General features: G+C 33.1%; 1 protein-coding gene across 1 annotated transcript in view; it reads right to left on the reverse strand.

Annotated features, from left to right (window-relative positions):
• The window catches only part of LOC123655629 (nesprin-1), a 98,679-nt gene that overhangs the window by 17,890 nt on the left and 59,226 nt on the right, over positions 1-21,563 (reverse strand). Inside the window, exons 15-26 of the mRNA XM_045591390.1 lie at positions 17,687-21,414; positions 17,426-17,603; positions 17,103-17,288; positions 15,672-16,019; positions 15,155-15,415; positions 14,604-15,074; positions 13,089-14,387; positions 12,428-12,601; positions 10,592-10,690; positions 10,011-10,248; positions 9,594-9,928; positions 7,024-9,474 (exon numbers count right to left, since the gene is read on the reverse strand). Of these exons, the coding sequence (XP_045447346.1) occupies positions 7,024-9,474; positions 9,594-9,928; positions 10,011-10,248; positions 10,592-10,690; positions 12,428-12,601; positions 13,089-14,387; positions 14,604-15,074; positions 15,155-15,415; positions 15,672-16,019; positions 17,103-17,288; positions 17,426-17,603; positions 17,687-21,414 (9,768 nt within the window). The remainder of the gene's footprint in view (positions 1-7,023; positions 9,475-9,593; positions 9,929-10,010; positions 10,249-10,591; positions 10,691-12,427; positions 12,602-13,088; positions 14,388-14,603; positions 15,075-15,154; positions 15,416-15,671; positions 16,020-17,102; positions 17,289-17,425; positions 17,604-17,686; positions 21,415-21,563) is intronic.

Below are 21,563 nucleotides of genomic sequence, written 5' to 3' on the forward strand. Positions count from 1 at the left end.
AAATCATTAGAACATGTTAATTAGTGGACGTGAATTGTTAAAAGACTAGACTAGTCTAGAACGCATCTTTAAATACTTCAAATGAATAATAATTTTGTGTTTTACTAAGGGCCTGCTCCACCGGTGATTGATAAATTTTATCTGCACGTAAGTTACTAATAGACTTTAACCGCAGGATATAAAATAGGCCTGTTTCACCTCAACTGATAAACCACAACTTTATCCAACATATTTCATAAATAAATTAGAATTTGATTGTAAAAAATATATCATTACTTTATCTGTTAGATCGAAATTTTGTTGATACACTTAATGATGATTCACAAAAACAATCAAGAATACGACGAAACAGCAGAAAATTTTAAAAGGTTATAAATGGTATCAGGTGAGCCATTGTAGCCATATTATCAACCGCAGACAATGAAATATAACGAACACAATATGAAAACATTTATCACGTTACCGCATGTTTGGCAATAACAAGACTTGAAAAACGAAACTGGTTCATATGTAACCTATATTTTAAGTAAGTTGTTTTAGTAGCACAAATGCAACAACCTCACTCACTTTACTTTCAACTATTTACAGTTAGACGTATAAAGGATCAAAGTTGATTGGTTTAACTATAAGGTTGAATAATAAAAATATTTGAGATTTAGTTTTTAATTTAATAAGAAAGAAAACTATAAAAGGTTGAGTAGTCATTTTTAGAAAGGGGAAAAAGGGGTTCGATGTTTACATATTTTCAGTTGAAAAAAGTGAAAACTCCTTTCTAGTAATCATGATTACAACGCACATAAAAGATTAATTATTTTTAATTCTAATGTAATGTTTCGTATATCATTAAATAACTCGATAAGAATGATAAACATATACTTTAGATTTTCTTTTGTTTTATTTTTTACGCTTTTATTATTCAGTTAATATTATTCAAAAGATTACATCAAGCCGCTGAAGCACGAGTGACGCTTCGTAAAATATGATAATGACGGAATTTATGAGTGCCGGTTTTATTATTAAATGTATATTTAATAATATTACATTAAAAAGAATCTTGGTTATTAAAAAATGAATATATAACATCTAATTCATCTTAGTAATATTATAATGTAAATAAATATTTGTATTGTAAAAAGTTATAAAGATCCGTAACAAGAAAACATTCGCGATGGAAATCGAACCGGCGTAAAGCACGTGCACTCACCTTCCTTTTCCGCGGAATTTTTGTTATTATTACTAATATTTACAAATAAATAAATATAGATTAAATATAGCACAGATAACCTAAGTGGTAACGTAGATGCACTCGCACAATAAGAAAGCAATAAATAAATGTATGTTTTGATAGCGTTGCGTTCTCATTGCTGTGTGTACAGACTACGACTGGCTCAGGCCTTGACTGGCGCATGACATCATCGTCGTTAAGGGGAACCTACTCGGAAGTTAGGCAATTATCTTTGCCCTATGTAGTTTTACTTTCGCACATTACCGTTTATTGCAAAAATATTATTTTCAAAAATGGAATTATGAATAATTCTAATTGTAAAGTGTCTATTTTTTTTTTTGTATGATTACTTTAGACCTAAGATGGTTATTTATAAAATGTTATAATGAAATTTTGAATTTGATGAAATTCCTAAGTACCACATGATAATTAACTAACCTTACTTTTTGAGGTTTTTAAATATTCTATTTAGAACCTTTTTTGTTATTAATTGCTAAGAATTTATTTACATTTAATAAAATGAATTTATTACATTAAAGGTATATTGTTACAAAAATCATTAATTGTCAGTAGTTTTGTATAACACTTTATACAAAATTAAATAGCAAATATTTATTATAATTTGTATAACCATGTCTACTTTTTGAATTATACAAATGTTTCAATCATGCACTTCCCTTGGACAAATACAACATGCATTAGTCATGACTAGCGCGGTAAAATGACCAAAATTGCTTAAACGGTCTTAAGGGACGAAACAAACCTGTGCTATGAAACGAAAATTATAATAGTTTCGTAAAGAATAATAGGTATAATAATTGTCTGACACGGGTGATATCATGGTGAAAAGTATATAATTAATCCTTTGTTTTTTTTTCTCTTAAGATAAATATTGTAGTTAAAATCATCAACATCAACATCATCATCATCACTTCAACCTATCGCAGTCCACTACTGGATATAGGCTTCCACAAGTTCGAGCCAAAATGGCGTGAACTCATGTGTTTTGCCCATAGTCACCACGCTGGGTAGGCCGGTTGGTGACCGCAGGGCTGGCTTTGTCACACCGCAGACGCTGCTGTAGTTAACAAGGTATAAGATACTACATTGGTAGCTCTACTTTGTAACGCCAATTTGTATAATTATGTATATGTTAGCCACGGTACCTTTGGTAACATGTATATAGTAGATAAGGTTATTTTATAAGTTATATAGTACCTAACCTTTTTTCTTTCTCAACATGCTGTTCTTATTACAAAACATATACATATACAAACCGAAGTATGTAAATATTTTTTTTCTATAAGACAAATTACCTACGAATATGTTTAATAATGTACTTTAATACCTTTATACTATATGCAATTCTATCCTATATACGTGCTTACATATATAATAGAATTATGTATTTTTGAGCCTATAAACGTCGCTTTAAAACAGTAGTAATTGTTCGTGATTTTGGTTTCACTAACATGTTCAAAGAATCATGACACTAAATACCACATAATAAAAATCATATTTGTATGTTTCATACATATTAAGTCAATATTTTAACTGTATTCATGACGTTTCGTTTCGCTGGTCATTGCGGTTTTAATAAAAATGCTAATTTTATTTGTGCTGGAAATGCGTTAAATGTATACATTGCTACGATTAAATGAGATTTTAAAGATTAAATCCTTGTAATACACATTTCTACAATTATATTCTTGTAAATTATTAATAATGTAATTCGGAATAATTTTAGTAGATTGTAGTAGATTGAGATTAAATAATATATGAAAGTTTAAGTTAATGTTAACGTATGAATAAAAAAATAAATGTAGAAACATTGAGATACTTGTACATAATTATTCTCTTTAAAAGTTAAATGAAGTGTGAATTTTAAGTAATGAAATGCTCCGCAACTACACTTACACATAAAAGAATAACTGCGGAGATTCTTGCCAATTCTATCAACAGAAGTTACATTCCAAAGCAGCGGTAACTTCATATAGACTATGTTTAATTTATTAATAAGGTATATAGTTTTTATTGATAAAATGACGATTCAAAAGTACTTATAAAGCCCACTTGAATACCTAACGACTTTTTTTTTCTTATTGATTTTTTTAGTTTATACATATATAAAAGATACAGAACAGTGTACAGTTATTTTCTTTTAAAAAGATTTTAACTGACTTCAAAAAAAGGATCTGAGATCCGATAATCACTTTTTAAGTAATCTTTGATAACGCGTATGTACTTGACTATTTTTTTTGCCTACCTACGTTATGTTGCTTGTTGATGTAATTAAAATCCGTTTTATTATTCGTTTGTGTGCAAACACAATTATTCAAAATCACAAATTATTCCTTTTGAACCCAGTTAAATAATTGGAGGTTCTTATTTTGACGGTATTTTTATGTTTTAACTCAACTTTTAGTGGGTTTACCGGTTTTGATAATTCTTTTAAACGAAATCTGGTGCTTGTCGTGTATTGTTATTCAAATATCCACGTTGTATTACTTGTCGATACAAATCGAAGTCGGTTTTTATAATTAATTTTACAGAATTATTGTTAAGTCGAGTAAATATTCGGTACTGTATTCCCCTTAACAATGTCATAAACGTGAGGTGAATTCAATATGCGCTGTTAAGTCAATTTGGAGCTTCAATCGTCGTTATGATTTCAATAAATTGGCAACATCGTCGCAGATATTTATAATGGTCTGGGACTTATCATAAGTTTAAATGAGACACCATAATAATATAGAAGTCAATTTTAAACACTTGATTAAACGGGACTTACCATGATTGCCATTTTGAAACCCCGGTAAGTCCCGTACAGTCAAAAGTGTTCATAGTGGCCGTGAAAGTTTAAAATCTTATAAGATAATTTAATAGAAAGAAATTAGTGACGCCTAATTTTGTTTACTTGTCATAAAATTGCAACAGGCCAATTTTGTACATTAAAGATGTGTTGAAACAGTTTAAGGGGGTCATTATGTAGCCGACACTGAAGTCAAACCTATTTTTTTTCTTATCATTGTTTGTCTGCTTGTATCTCCATTTGTCGGTATTTCAGCTGTGCATCAATTTTTAACCGACTTCCAAAAAAGGAGGTTCTCTATTCGACTGTATTTTTGTGTTTAATGTATGTTACCACAGATCTTTTTACTGGGTGGATCGATTTCGATGAATCTTTTTTTAAATTGAAAAGTGGTACGTGTCATGTGGTCTAATTTAATTGAGATCTAAGAAGTACTTTTCGAGTTATATCTAATAATGCGTTTTTGCTTGACTTGACTTTTCACTGGGTATAACGATTTTGATGATTCTTGCTTTAATCGAAAGCCTCTCTTATAGTTAGTTCCATTTAAATTTGATCGAGATGTCTCATTTAAATTTCAATGAGATATAGTGAGTACTTTTTGAGTGATCTTTGATAACGCGGATTTACTTGACTATATTTCGTCTACTTAAATTACCTACATTACTTGTCGATGTAATTGAAGTCGGTTTTTTTTCATTTGTGAGCAAACTCAATTAGTTTTTTTTTTCATATTTAGAGAAATATCTAACTCTATATCTCTTTGTAAGTTAGCAGTGCATCAAGGAAACCACTTAATGAATTTAAGCTTCAAGTAGCAATATTTGAATTAATACAAAGAGTCAGGATACTTGATATGTTTCATCCCACAACGCTGCAGTTTTTTTGGAGCAAGGATAAACGAAATAAGTACATAATCGCAAATGTAGTTGTACGTACGTCTAGTTACTAGGTATACATTTTTGGTTACATTTTTTTTTTCTGGCAGTAAATTTCAAATACAAATAATAATAAAAAAAAATATATAAAATCTCTTAAATTGAATAGTCTAGCATTTAGTTTTATCAATGCCCGTATTATTTTATAACTATGTAACATAAGGTATAGATAGATGTGAATACAGGTTTTTCGTGGAAAACCCACATTGCGTGGAGTACTTTGTAATATCCTATACAAACATTAAATAATAAATATTTTAAAATTTGAATTTATAGACTGTCAAATGACTGGATATAAATGAAAAAAATCTGCTTATGCAAATAGTGTGTTATTTGACTTCTACTATAAAAAGGTTCCTGTTAATATTATGCTTAGTTTCGTTTTAATATCGAAAATGTTCTGTTGAATAGATTGATGTGAAATACATTATCTCCAGTTTTATAATATACTTATTGTAAGTAAAGATAAATACTTCGATGTTGCAACAACTCGATTATAACGTTTTCGAATAAAACGCGCGACAATGGATCAATGAAGTGCAATGACCTCGTTCAGTGAAATGTTAATAAAAACATCAAGAAACTACAACAAGCGGGATTTTATCGAATTCAATTTCAATTTTCTTATTTAATCCTTTCAGTAATAGATTTTATTAACAAATCGAGTAAATAACTATGTTCATAATCTAGCAACAATATAAATATTCAGATTATAATGAGGCGTACGATCAAAGGTTTCTGTAAATTCCCGGTGTCAAGGTATTTTGTTTTTTTTACCGAGCGTTATGTCTAATGGGACTATGCTGAGTTTCTAGAAAATTGTTCTAGTTTTCTACGCAACTCATAGTAAGTACAAACTTAATTTATAAATAAATAATGTCCCGTTTGTTTTTGTTTTATTTTGTCGTTTTTTATTTCGTTTGTTTTTTCCTCTTTTTTTATAATTATTACCTAATTTATATTACCTAACGACAAACGATTAAATAGTTTTACCTAGTGAGATTACAGGGATAAATCTAAGACGTTTACTAAAGTTGAAAATTTTATGAAAATCATTTACATCGTTTCAAAAGTAATTTTAGTATTTCCTTATGTATTAAATGACTTTATCAATATTGATTGTAACTTATCGAATTTATTTTTATGATCACTTCTATTTAATTTCGATGATGTAATCTTTTCATATGATTGAGCAAAATTATATCAATAAGTGATTAATAATTTGAACTTCCCAAGGGCATTTATTAGTTTAATATATAAACAAGCTTACATTACATTACAGCCTATGCAGTCCACTGCTGGACATAGGCCTCCACAAGTTTACGCCAAAAATAACGTGAACTCGTGTGTTTTGCCCATAGTCACCACGCTGGGCAGGCGGGTTGGTGACCGCAGTACTGGCTTTGTCGCACCAAAGACGCTGCTGCCCGTCTTCGGCCTGTGTATTTCAAAGCCAGCAGTTGGATGGTTATCCCGCCATCGGTCGGCTTCTTAAGTTCCAAGATGGTTGTGGAACCTTGTTATCCCTTAGTCGCCTCTTACGACACCCACGAGAAGAGAGGGGGTGGCTAAATTCTTTAGTGCCGTAGCCACACAGCACAAACAAGCTTGTTTTCTTTTAATTTGTTCACTTTCATCGTCTTTTGTTTTTGTTTTTCGTTCTCTAATTTTCATGTTGCTTAATTTAATTTTAAACGGATGGATGGTCGTAATTGGCCTTTATGATTATATTTTATTCTTATTTTTTTTTATAACTTTTTCTGTACTGTGTGTGTCGTATACAAAAAGATATTTGTTAGAATTTTTTTTATTGCGCTCAACTCAAGATTTACTTTAACAGATTTATGGATTTTTTTTTTTTTTGTGCTACATGACCTGTTTATTGAGGAAGACAATTGTTTAGAAAGATATATGGAAATAATAAGCGGAATTACAAACGGTATATTCACAGTTTGCAAATTCTTCACTAATTCTGCGTTTTATTTGGAAATTATTCAATAAATTTATAAATTGATAAACTCGTTTTGATTAAATGAAATATAACTTACCTCTAGATCATTCTTGGCATGGTTCAGCTTCTCGACGTACATTCTCAGGGCGTCCACTGACGTCACAGCCTCCTCCTCGATATCGTTCTTGCTTAAGATCGCCTTAATCTTCTCCACTAGCTGGCAGAAGTCCTTCCAAATCTCCAAATCCTGTTCTAACTGAGCTTGACGAGACTTAGCAGAGTTCAGAGTATTCTTCAACAACTGGTTATGTTTCTGATGTTCCTTGGATAGTTCCTCTTGTTCAGATGGCGTAAGGGATGACCAGATTTTATCCACTATATCCTGCATTCGCTTTCCAACCAAATCTTTCATTTCTGGCTCTGAAGTATTGAAGAAAGTCTTATGTTCCTCTAAATCGGATTCAATATTTTCAAAGTCGGTTCCGTTTTTACCCATTCCGATTCGAATGGACGCTTCGTTGACCCAGAGATTTAGTTTTTCCACCATTTGCTGATACTGTTGTCTGTATTTCTTATTATCTTGCAAGTGTTTCTCTCTGTTAGCTAATTCAGCTGGCAGAGATGTTTTGAGAGAATTGCCATCAGAGAGCATTTCTAATAGTGACCCAGGAACGCCATCGTCGTTTTTAACGACATCAGCTATTTTTGTAAATTTATCTAAATACGACTGAATATTTTTGGCCAGTGTTGCATGCTCGATAAGTTTCTTGTCAACGCTAGCAACGTCTCTGTTCAGAAGAGGTCTTGAGTGTACTATAGCTTCATTGTCGTGAAGCCATTGCAGTATTTCGGATAGATCTGCGGCAAGTTTTTTATGTTCCGCCGCAGCCCTTTCATGTTCTTGACGTTTAGCCTCAACTGTTCTTCGTAATGTCAATAGTTGTTGTTTCAGAGACTGAAGCAGTTCAGTGATGTTGTTCCTATCAATAACTGTACCTTCTGCGGCTATCTGTTGTCCCTTGTCAGTCGCTGTTGCTAACAAGGCTTCACAACCTTGGATTTTACCAATGATGTCATCGTAACGTTTAATTTTGTCTTCCAAGGTATCATTTGACCTTTCAATTTCAGATGTTAGATCAGTGTATTTAGAGATGAAGTCCTCGATTTCTTTTACTAGGGCAAAGAATTGTTCACGCAGTAGCAGAAGTGACTTAAGTTTTGAAATTTGATCTTCAATAGTGCTCATCAGTTCGTCTTGCTTAGATAATATGTCTTGAAGATCGTGCAAATTGCCACCTTGTAACTCATTAAGCATCGATTTGTTCTTCTTAAGATCATCCAATATAGATTCGTAGGCCTGAATCAATGGTTGAACATCTTCAACTTTACTACCAATTGGTTTGTTTAATGCCTTTAGTTTATTTTGAATTTCATTAAGGAACTCCAAAGCAGCAGCAATTTTAGCCGCTGCGTCCTTGTATTCCCTAATGTGTTTCAAAAGAATATTCTTTTTGTCATTTATAATGGCATTTATTCTCGCAAACCTGTCAGATAGTACATTCACTTGCTCTTTGAGTTGCAATTTGTTTGAGTCAGATAACGTGTCTATGATATCTTTTGACTTATCTTTAATTTTATTGATGTTCTTTGCGACATCTTCAGCTTCTTTGCTAAGTTTTTCAAACTTAGCCAGTTGTTCTTCTAACAATTGCAAACTTGTGGTTCGTAAATCAGGAGTTGCTGCTACTTCAGCCTCATTCAACCAGCTCTGGCATTTAGCCACGTCAGCTTCAAACTCATTTCTACCTTGCAATAGTTTGTTTAATGCCGCGAGTTTGTCGTCAATGTCTACTTTAGCAGATGTATAAGATTTGTTTAAATCATCTAATATACTTTGAAGCTTAGCCCTACTTTCACTTGAGCAGTCTTTGGACACAGCATTCCCTTGCCTCATTATTTCGCTAAGAGAGTCGTTATGGAAGTCTGATAATTCACTTTGATGTTTCTTGTGAACAGCAATTTCTTTCTCTACCTTTGCTACTTCTAGAGGTACAGGACCACCTAACTTTTTGATTTCAGCCAGTTTAGTCTTAAGCCAACCTTTAGCTTTCTCAATATCATTTTCTAATTTCTTCCTTATATCAGCACATCCACCAAGTCTTTCGATTTCTTGTTTAATCAGAGTAGCAAGCTGCTTTTGTTTGGAAGCTAGTTCGGATAACTCTGATTCTAACTGCATTTGCTCAGAAGGTTCAAGTTCTGATTGGATATTGCTTACCTTCTTTTCCAGTGAGTCAATGACAGTTTTCTTTCCATCTGTCTCTTTGAGCAAATTAGCTGCCTTCTTTTGTCTTTCTTTCACAGACTTGCTATCATATCCGAGAGGTTCAGGATGCAGCATGTTATCTATTTCTTTCTGCATCCATTCATTCTGTGCAGCTACTTCACTCTTTGTACCATCAATAGCTTTGTAAGTAATTTCAAGCATTTGTAATTTACGCTGAATACGTTTAGCGATATCATTATACCGACGCTCTACTGATTTCATCTAAAACAGAAATAATACACGGATGAATTATTATGTAGGTATAACAACAATGTACAACAAAAATAGAACTAGATTTTAAGTATATATCATAACATGCATATGTATGTAAATATACTCACTTGTTCTTCTACTTGCTGCGATTCCAGATTGCTTACGATATTTATAACTTGTGAACCTACAGTCTTGATACTATCTACTTTATCTTTTCCAGCTTGCCCGAAGTCTGATGACATTTCTTTAAGAGCGTTTAATTTTTGTGGGCAAGGCAAACCAGATCCTTTATCACCTAAGCACATCTTTTTTAGAACAGAGTCAAACCAGTTATGAATTTCTTGACATTGGTTACGGAAAGCATCAATTATTGCTTGATTGCTCTTTTCCCTTTCCATTGCTTTGAGGATTGTCTTTTCTAGATTGTCAAGATCTTCTTCAAGGTTAATCTCATCTTCTAAGCCTAAAACCAAATACATTAGGTATATGTTTTAAATACTTTATTAAAAATATAATATTGAGATTTAAAAAAATAAATTATTTACCCTCAGTAGGAATCTCGGTGAGAAGTCTATTTCTCTTCTCAGCCAGAGATGCTAAAGCATCATTCATTGCCGCTATATCTTGTTTAGCGGCTTCAGGACGCAATTTGGAAGGATTAGTAAGCCAGTCGTTTGCTAAAGCAGTGTTTACATTGATCCATTCCTGGATTTCCAGCACTTGTTTCATGGCATCTTCCATTCCACTAACTGCATCCCGTAATGTCTCAAGATGGCTTTGTACCTATGATGACATAAAACATTCAGTTAGTATATAATTAGACATTTGCAACACTTCTTTCTAAATAAACTTCTTTTGGTATTACAAATCTATAAGCGACTAAATTTGGTGAAAGATTCAAATATTTTACATGTGGTACGGTAATGCTATAAATATTAAAACTTTGAAATATAAACAATATAATTTTTTGCTATAGCTATCTATGGAAAAATACTGTCAAAAATGATAGAGTTGTTGTGAACAGTTTAAATTTTTTACAATTTGATTATATTTTAGCGGTGTTTGCAAGAACGACATTCAAAAAATAAATCTTTTTGTTATGTTTGTGCGTGAAGCCAAGCCTTACCCTTTTCTCGAAAGCCACGAGTTTCTGGCTGAACTCAGGCGCTTCGAGACTCTTTATTAAGGTGTCAAGTCTTGCGCTGCCTACCTCGCTTACATGTTTCTACAACAAATCATGCATCACACGAGTGCGGGTTAGTAAAGTGCAAACAGTGCTTTCGGAACTGTGTGAATATCATACTATTTTTTGTTCCATAAGAGTTGATTTAGTTGAAAAAAAAAATACAAAGCAATATATAAGTGATTTGGTTCAAATTTATCAAGGTCATTTAAAAGACACATATTTATTTTGTTTTAATACGATCTTACTCACTGAACGGAACTAATAAATATCATATTCACACCGAACATTAAAGTGACGCTCATAGTATGTACAAATAATTAGTGGTCAAATTCCAAACAGATGCGTACAGAAACATTCACACGGTGTGTCACACGTTTTTAGTGCTAATTGTATTTACAAAAGTTATCAAATGATAACTACACGTTCTCTGAATCAAGATAAATAATAAATAGTAAATAAACGCTTCACACTCAACGGCCCCCAGTAAGTATTTTTCCTGTGTTGGGGGCCCGACACGACAAATATGTTTATGGCTAGTAGAAATGTTATTTTCTGTCATTTGTCATATTGTTAAAATCTTGTATTGGTGTGTGAAGTGTAAGTAAATAAATAAAATAAATAAATGTTTGTCATATGCGGGAATCGAACCTGCGACCGCTAACGCAATAGCCGTTGACCGTTGCGCTAACGCGTCCTCATAGTCTGCAAGATTATTTTTACTGTTTGTGAATTTTAGTAATCTTGACATTAGGATTTATTTTAAATAAATTTTATCATTATCATTTAATATGCACTTCAGCTACTAAATCTTGATTCAGATGCGAAGATTTCACCAAAATTTTATTAATGTAATTAAAGTGAATTTTGTTGGGAACGGAAGTGAGATCTAATGTAAAGGCAAAGGATGATCCAGAGTGAATAATTGAATAAGAGGAATAGAAAATGAATCATTTATGTCAGGAATAAACATTTTGAATTGACACACAATCGTATTCACAGAACTGTAGTCCAAAATTCAAGACATTATTAGATTCAACTAACCAAACAATTGTGGTCCTTAAGGGAGAATGTATTCAAGGATTGGTTAAATTATGGCAAAATCTTCTATACCAGGTGCAAAAAATACATTGCCAACGTAAAGCCTGTACATTTTGTCTAACTACTTTTACTACCTACACAAATATCTTTACATTTAAAACATCTTACTTTAACTGGTACAGATTTTAACTCGTTGGTTCTGTTCTTTTTCGGACCTGGCAATCTTAAGGCTTGTTGTTATGAATCTAAATAACCTTTTATTAACGTAATTACAGAAGACATAATTATGTTGACTAGCATTTATTACAATTAGAAAAAAAAAATACAAAAAGATCTGAGTATAGATATTATGTTTAAATTGGCGATCTTTTTAAATTAGTAATTTAACTTTAAATTCAAATCACTAATAAACAATTAAAGGCACTAATTACATCAAAATTGTAAATATAAGAACACATAAAAATATAAACACAGCATAATAACGTGAACCACTAGGACCTACTTTAAGCCAAATATGGCCTCAGGCTGCTTACGATATTTTATTATTACTGATAAATTACAACAATTGCTCGTCTTTCCTCTGATGAAACTGCACAGATTGGCAGTACTTTTTAAAGATTGCTTGCTCTAAACAAAGTCGAAGAAGTTCACGCTTTACATACAAGAACAGGAGTTCTTCAAAAAGATGGTTCAACCAAGGAGATCAGAAGCAAGTATGGCACCTGTTAAACCCATTACCTGGTCGATGAGGTCTTCAAGCCGCGCCCGTACGTGTAGCTCACGTGGTGGTACAGGTAGGGGTGCGGTGTCCGCGGGGGATGAAGGACGCGATACGGATGCGGCTGCAGCCGAACACGCGGCTACGGCAGCTGATAGTCGAGACTTTTCTGTTTGTAGTCGATTGTGAAGTGCCTTGGAAAAAATAAAATATTATTAGCATTTATAAATAATGACCGCTCTTATGTAACGGCGCATATACCGTGTCAGCAGCGCCTAAACACCCAAGATCGCGGGTTCGATTCCCGCATTTCTTGAATCTTATTAAATTTTTACCTTGTTAATATGAAATACATTAAATATTCCTTTCTATTACCACAATGCTAGAAAGTTTATTTATTTGATAATACAATTTTAGGAATTTTTAATATCCAGCAGTTCATTCTGATCATATTTTATGCTGTAGAAAACCTGCGTATTGAGTAAATTTCCTGACTAGAAGATGTAATAATAGAAATCGAGCAACGGAAAATGATCCATAACATTTTAACAAATAGTGAATTAACTGCGTTGATTGGAACTTCAATTAACAAGTTGTATTAACATATATAATTAGGGCAGATGTTAAAAAATCAGATATTAATAGTATTATAACTACTCAAAGCTAAATTTCAATACATACCCTTGCTTTTTCCAATAGATCTCGTCCGTGCGACAATCCATCGACGGGTACATCTAATTCAGTAATGGCAGGTTCACATTCATCTAAATTGTTCAGAATGCTTTCTAAAGTATCTTCATATTCCTTAAATTTAGCAAGACCCTCTCTCAAACGACGCTCAATCTGTAGCGCGGTCGCCAGTAAACTCTTGTGACTATCGTTAACATTCTTTAGTTGCTTTCCAACAGTATCACGTATCGATGGAGTTGTTGCTTCGTACCTTTCAATTTGAGCTCGACCTTTAGCTTCCAAGTCGTCTAAAGTCGATTGATACTTCTGAATATCATCTAGTAATACAGCGTGTTGAGCTAACTGTTCTTCTGTTTGCTCACGATTCGCTATGTAAAGTGAATTATGGGCCATAAGTTGGAATGATATTTGTAACAGCCATTTCTCCGTGTCTTGCAACGATTGATGATATTGATTGTAGTCTTTAATTTCTGATTCCAGTTCAGCTTTTTTTGCTGCACATTTTGCTTTTAATGCATCGCATTTCTTTTCTATTTCTGCTACAGCTTCTTTCACAGCTGGTTTTCTGGCCCAACTACCAAGTTCGGCGGCTTCACATTTAAGCCGTTCTAATTCAGGTACCTTGTTTTTAATTTCGTCTTCAATATGCTTATATTTTTCAAGTAAAGTCTTCATTTCACCTAATTCACCGCCAGAGGGAGGTATTTTATCAAGATTTTGTTCAGTGTCTTTAATCCATTTGTTCATTTTAGTTTTAGAATCTTCGAAATCTTCCCATTTGCCAATTGCAGCTTTAAGCTGAGCGGTTATAGAGTTCAAGTCAATCTTAAGTTGATCCCAGCTTTCTTGTAGAACTTTAACGTCATTGCGTAGACCATCCTGTTCTTCAGGTGGAGTGTTGTTAAGAGCCTTCTTAAAGGCCTCTTGTAATACGACCAGTAAGTGGTGACCTTCAGTCATTCTGTTACTGACAAGTTTAACAGTTTCCAACTTGTCTTTCGTTGTATCAATATCACCAACTCCAATCGAGTCGTGTACTGTTCCGTGGGCAGTTTCTAACCAACGCTGCAATTCTTCCTTTGCTTTGATAAATTCAGTATGATCTGAAAGATTCTTTTCGCCGTTGGAAACTAGGCCTTGAATCTTAGTTAGTAAAACAGTGTACTCAGTTTGAAGATTCACAGTTTTATCTCGAACCCATGCACAAGCACTAAGCTCCATTAGGTTTTCACATCTATCATTAAGTTCTTCCAAAACGTGTTTATTAGCCAATGCTTGGTTGAGCAGATCCTATAGAAAGCAAAAATGTATTAATAATATTGAATCACAATTAAGAACAACGTATTGAATACAAATTAAAACGGCTTTTAGTAAATTATGTGATCATTTACATCCGCAATAAAAATATTTTTACTACGGTAAGGTTGTTGTTATCAATAAATATCTAATTCATTTATATACAAATTTGAAAATTCAAAAGAAATAAAATATTTTATCTTCACTTACCCTACACTTGTCCAAATATTCTGGAGTAATTTTATCAACCTTTTCAACGGTTTTTAATTTTGCATCAAAATCTTTAACCCACTTGCTCATTTTATCTAGCGTCTCCAAGAAGTCGGACCATGCTGCCAAACATTTTTCTAAGAGTTTCTTTGTATCTTTGCATATTTGCTGCAAGTTCTCCCACTCTATTTTCAGTTGTTTTATTTCTTGGTTGATATTGTCTTTGCCTTCATTTCCAGTTGTTTCAAGCACTGCCTCGCTCAACTGAATGGCTTTTTGGAGCAAAGCTTCTCCTTTAGGTAATGATCCAATAATCTTGTTAACATTCTTAAGTTTCTTCTGAACTTCTTCCTTGGCGCCGTGAGAGTCTGAACACTGCTGTATTTCAATCTTGCAGTTACGGATCCAGTCATAGAAATTGTCATAGGACTCCTTATACTGAATGTGGGAGTTTACGTAATCTTCAAGTTTCTATAAACAAAAAGAACACATTAAATGAATATATGTCATATATTTCTACATACTAATATTTTTACATAAAAAGCACTCACACTTATCATATCATTGACCGTCTTTTTGATGTCTTCATAACGTTTCAATGTGTCATCAATGTCTTTAGATTTCAATGAAGAATCTTCTTGAAGTTTCTCGTTCAGTTTATTCACAAGATCCTTGTGCGAGTCGATGTCTCTATTGAAGGTTTTGAATTTCTCTAGTTTAGCTTTCTTCTCCGACAGATCGTTTAGAAGTGAGTCATCTGATTGGATTTTATGATCGATGTCATCAAGCCACTCTACTAGCAACTTATGAATCTGTTTGAAAAACAAAATATTTAGTTTAAATTACAGACCTATTTTAAAGGACAGGTTTAGAAGGCGTCTTAAACTCAAATTTACAACAAAAAAAAATAACATTTAATTAACATCACTCTAATAAATGACATTGACTGTTGAAATTCTTTGAAAATATGTATATTTTGATACTTAATTTGGTACTGAAGGTTTGTTACGTCATTTTTATGTAAACTTTGAATCTGATGAGTCACGTTTACTTCAAAATTAGAATTACCTTTGAAATATCATCAAATTGTGACGCCCTGCTCGTCAATTTATTACGAACGTCTTGTAAATCAGAAATTAGTTTATCGAACTCTTGTTTGAGATTATCGGTATCTTCTTGTATTTTAGCAGCGCCTGCTTGTTCAGTGTTCATAATAACCTTCTCCTTCAATTCCAGAAGGTACCTAAGCTTATTCTGTCCTTGTTCTAGCGACTGGCGAAGTAATTTGACCGTGTTCAATTTGTTATTGACCTCTTGCAAGGTGTTCGGTATTTCTGCACATTGATTAAGTTTTTCTCTTGTTCTATCGAGCCAATCTTGGCATTCTCCATACAGGGCATTATGTTGCTGGTGCTCCTGAATTTTAAAATATAAAAAAATTAATTATTGAAATATTTTTAAAAAAATTAATTATTTCACATAAAAAATACTGATATATACTTTTATAAAAGGAATATAAATTTTTTGATTGGTATTATTTTATTCATTTTTACTACTTGTGTTGTTTATAACTTTGTATAAAAATAGTTGTTTATGTAGAGTTCGGATAACGAAACGTTTTAACGAACTTTTAAAATAGTTTTATTCTATACTAGCTTTCCGCCTCGGCTTCACACAGGTATTTAACAAAAATTTCCAATCCCTAATTTTTTTTTAAAAGCTTCTTTCCTTTTCGTTTCGAAATCGCTTGTTTCGCTGTTCAAATCGAACTTACTCTGGCGGGCGACACCGTCTTATATATTCAGAGAGCTAGGCTCTAGGATATTCAAGAAAGTTTGAGAATATTTTCTTTCTCACACCTTCTAGAATTTTCTCGACATTATCGTCCACCGTAACTATAGGTTCTGCAGCTGTAGCATACGTAGTAAAGGCTCGAAATTTAAAAAATTAAATTAAAAACGTTTTCAGAACTAATTTGAATAACTAAAATTATGTCGCTTTAACTCCAAAATATAAGTTAGCTACTGCTGTAACAAATGTAATTTAAGACTTTATTGAAATTGGAATTTTAAATTTCGCGCCATTACTACACATGCTCGCAGCGCCTTTCGAAATGCAACCCAAATAATCGTTGTTCTGAATGAAGTTCAAATACTCGACAACAGATGGCGCCACTACACTTAATCTCCAAGTTGAAGGGTTGAAAAAGCCCTTATATCTTTAAAAACGCGCACTTTAGGTTAAAACGGGAACTTTCTTGTTCGAGAGGAGATAAAGGGCTATCACACTATATAAGTCCCGTTATCGTGCCGGGACTCCTTTTTGAGTTTTATCGGCACGCACATTTTATCAACTTAGTTTTATTATATAATAATGATAATGATTTTTTTAAATATTATAAGTTTTTAATAATAGATTCAATTATATGTGTGGTACATACAATTGAATTTATTGCTAAAAGTAGATAGTTTTATGTAGAAACAAGTAACACTTAAATACCTGATAATGCAGTTCTAGTCTCTTCATCACCTCCTTTGCCAGCGATAACAGTGCATTATACTTAGTAGTTAATTGTGTAACACCGTTTGATACTCTTGTATCTGAACAAGTCTCCAGCAACGTTTGCGCACGCATATTAAGCTTGTCTAATTCAGCTTGCCAATCGAAAAGTGTTTGGAGGTGTCCCTAAAAGGAAAAGTTATAAATTGCATTATATAAGTTGTATATTTTTATTCTATTTTATGTATAATGTTTAATAAACTATTATTATTCTTCTAAAAAAATAAATTTTTAATTAAAAATGCGTATTAATAAATAATTACCTGGAATTCTTCAAGTACAACTTTCTTTTGTTCTAAGTTATTTTGAAGCTTGTTAAAGGATTGCACCAATTTCTCAGTCTTAGACAACCAATCCAAGGCTTCTTTGTATTGCTCTTCATATTCAGTCCATTTCACGATACCACCTTCGATCAAAGCTTTAGTGTTGTTCAGTTGTTCTCTACCAAAAAAGATATATTTAATTAGTAATAAATAATATAATATAAAAGAAGCAATGTTTAAACTATTTATTTAGGTACTTACACGTAGGTATCGTATTCTTCTTGCATAAGAGCTACTTCCTCTTCGATATCCTCTCTATCTTCCTCATCAGCAAGTCCACAGGAAATTTCTCCCTGCTCTAGAGCTTTTTGTAGTTTTGCTTGTCCCTCTGGTAACTCACTTTCTAATACTTTCAGCTGCGATATTTTACTACTCAATGACTCCTTATCTCCAGTTGCATCTGAACATTTTCCTAGTTTTTCTTTAGCTGCCCTTATCCATTGGACGAAATCTGTACCAGCATCAATAAATGCCTGGTGTTGTTCAACAGTTTCTCTTTGTTTTTCATATAAATCTTTAGCTTGTTTTGATAGGCTTTCATATTTACTGGTGATTTCAGATGCCGGAGCTTGTTGCATGAGTTCCGAAGCCTTGGAAGTCACAGATTGTATCATAGGTTCAAACGAAACGATATCTTGAACAATATTGTTTGTTTGACGAAGTGTAGCTTTTCTTTCACCAAGACTTAAACCTGTTGTAAGACCTGCAAGTCGGTCCTGTCCTTTTTTAGACTTGGCAACTTTTTGTTCACACACTTCTTGTAATTTTGCTTCTCTGTCGGAGATCCATTGTTGTAATTGAGAGTAACTTGAACTGTAATCAGCCCATTGAAGTAAGGCAGTTTCTAAATGAACTTTAGCTGTTGTCATCTTCTTTACTAGTCGATCCCATTCATTTTGCAATTCTTTAAGTTCGGTATTTATTTTATCTTTACCATCTGACCTCGTGTTTCTAAGAACTTTCTCACCACTATTAACAGTAGCGTGAACTAGATTTTGACCTTCTTCACGACGTTTTAACAAGTCTTCAATTTGTTCTAAACGTTTCTGTAAGGCCTCCTTACTACTATTACTACCTGCTTCACTTCCACTGCGTGTAATATCCCATGCATCGTTTATCCATTTCTTTGTCTTTTCGTAATTTTCATCATAACTCCTGTGTTGTTCGTAATTTGTTTCAACTTTTTTAAGAACGTCATTTGCCATATTCACCAAAACTTGGTACCTGGAATTTAAATGTCTAAGCTGGTTGTTGACATATGTATCTAAATGAGAAGAGAGTAGGCCTGAAGCTGAGGCATTAAAGTTATCGATATCAGCTTTGCCTTTTTGTAACTGATCAACTATTTCTTTTACATCATTAACTTGTGCTCCCTTTTCTTTCGCAGTTCCTAGTAATGCAAGTTTGTGATTCTTTATGAGAATTTCTTTCTGCTGTAGCCAGTCTGACAATCTTTCATACTCATCTTTGTATTCTCGCCACTGGTTAACAGTATCCTCTAACTGACTCTTTTGTTGCTTAATTTCATTAAACAGATGATCAAAGCTTTCTTTAAGAGCTTTCATCTCATTTTTAATAGTTGTTTGTCCTTCTGGCGATGTGCTTGCAAGTACAACCTCTCCTGTATGTTGAAGATGTTCTAACAATAATTCACCTTGCGCTTGTTTATTTATTAGGGCTTCAAGAGGGGCAACTGAGTTTTCTATTGCCAGTTTATCGCTTAAAGGCTTTGATTTTAATGAAGGTACTTTTTCTCTAGCTCTGCCTAACCACTGAATAAGTTCATCGTGAGCTTCTTTGTATAATCTATGATCTTTGTATTGTTCCTCACGATCAGCTAGAAGTTTTTTGACTTTGTCGTACAAAGAGTCAAATTTATTCAATGTTTCTTGAGCTTTAGATGCGGCTTGATTTTGTTGACCACTCGCTAACATTTCAGCTGCCTTTGCTTTAAGCGTATCAACTTCTAAACGGTCACATCGTGCTTTTTCTTCAACTTCTTTAAGTTTTTCAAGTTGGGCACGTTTATCGGTCATAGATGCTTCAAACGGTGTTAGCTCAGCTAACATGTTCTCGAGCCAGGTACTGCTTTTCTGTATCAATTGAATCTGTTCCAAGAACCCAGACCATTTAGTAACTGAATCATCTAACATGTTCTTAGTTTCAATCATACGTGATAGCAAAGCTGACCACTGCTCTTGTAATGCTACTAACGAATTATTGATCGCTTCGTGCCCAGCTGGTGCCGTATTAGCCATTACATTTTGTGCAAGTTCTACCAAAGATTGAACTTTTGTAAATCCTTCGTCTTTAGCAAGAAGCAGGTTTTGAATTAGAACTAATTTAGTTTCCAAATCATCTTGTGAACATGAGCTTAAATCAGCACAGAAATCAAGTTTGTCTCGTAATTCTTCGATCCACTGAGAACATTCAGCGACATTACTAGTAAATTCTTGGTGAGTCTTTACGTATTGTTGCCACCTATTCGTTAAATCTTTAACTTTCTGAGACAAAGTTTGATATTTAACAGTCAAATCAGAAATTTGCGAACCTCGAGGTCCTAATATTCCTGTGTAAAGATGTTGTGCTTTTTCTGTAATATTATCGATCTCAAGTTCCTTCGCTCTTACCTCTCCTTGTAATTCTTGGAATACGTTATACTGCTCTTGTTTTTCAGGCAAAGTTGCTTTTAAGTCAACTGCATGAATTTGATTGTCAGTATTTCTAATCCAAGCTAAACATTGATCTTTCATATTTTCGTATTCATTCCATTGCTGGATCTTATTTTCTAATGATTCAATAGTTTTATTAATAAAGGATACTAATCCTTCCCATTCTTGATGAGATGCATCAATTTGATTCCTTATATTTGTTTGACCGCTGCTTATGGTTCCCGGAATAACTTTTTCGCCTAAAGAACGTATCTTATCGATACGATTCTTTTCTTCAGGTAAATTTACTTGCAATGATTTTAATTTTTCACAATTACTGCTTAATGCCACACGCTCCAAATTAGGATCACCCCACAGTTGAGCTGTATTATGAGTAGCTTCAACCCATTCTTGTAAGTCCATAACAGCTTTACTATATTGTTGATGATTATTAACAATTGCTTCATATTGATCTACGAAACCTTTCGCTCGAGCAAGAATATTTTCATGCCTATGTTTGAGTTGATTTATTTCTTTCGTAATGTTTTTATTTACATCAGGTAAACTTTGTGCACGCATTTCCAGATCAGAAATATCTTGCTGATGAGCAATAGCATCTTGAAGATAATTTCTGTACACATTAAGTTGATTACGCTTTTCATCTAGGGTAGCTTTAAGTTCGATTTCCTTAGGAAGGTTCTTCTCGGCTAATAATAGCCATTCATTAACTGCTTTAAGATTTTCATCAAATGACGACCATTTGTTGAGTTCTGAATCTAAATCACGTTCAGCTTTAGTGATACTGTCATACAAATTGTCTACTGCTTGCTGCATGTCCTGAAGTTGTTGTTCGATCAACTCTTTTCCTTCAGGTGAAGTTGACGGATATAATTTTTCTCCTAGTTCAAAAGTGTTATTAACTAGAAGAGTAGCGTTGCGGCGTTGACTCAACAAATCATTTAAGCTTTCTCGTTTAGCATTAATACCTTCTGGAGTATTCGATGCATTTTGTTGGCATTCATCAAATTTATGTTGTGCCGTTTTAATCCAATCAATACATTGATTATATTTGTCTTGATATGCATTGTGGTCATTGACTGCTTGTTGGCATTTTTTGACTAATTCATTAGCCGTGGAGTGTACAGATTGGAAGCGGGATGTCATTTGCTGTAAATTCATTGTAATTCTTGTGTCGTTGCAGTTTTCAATTAGATCACTGAACTCATCGGTAAGTTTATCGACATCATTTTCTGTTTTCTTTAAGTTTGCTAAGATTGCCTGTAAAATAAATAAGAAAAATCAACAAATGTAATAAATATATTTTTTACATTTATAATATATATACGAGAGTACATCAATAGTATTCAATTTTAGAAACTAAAACTACAACACCTACAATTAGTAACATTAAAAGAAAATTTTCTGGA

This window comes from Melitaea cinxia, chromosome 8, assembly GCF_905220565.1.
Source record: "Melitaea cinxia chromosome 8, ilMelCinx1.1, whole genome shotgun sequence".
NCBI classification, from domain to species: domain Eukaryota; kingdom Metazoa; phylum Arthropoda; class Insecta; order Lepidoptera; family Nymphalidae; genus Melitaea; species Melitaea cinxia.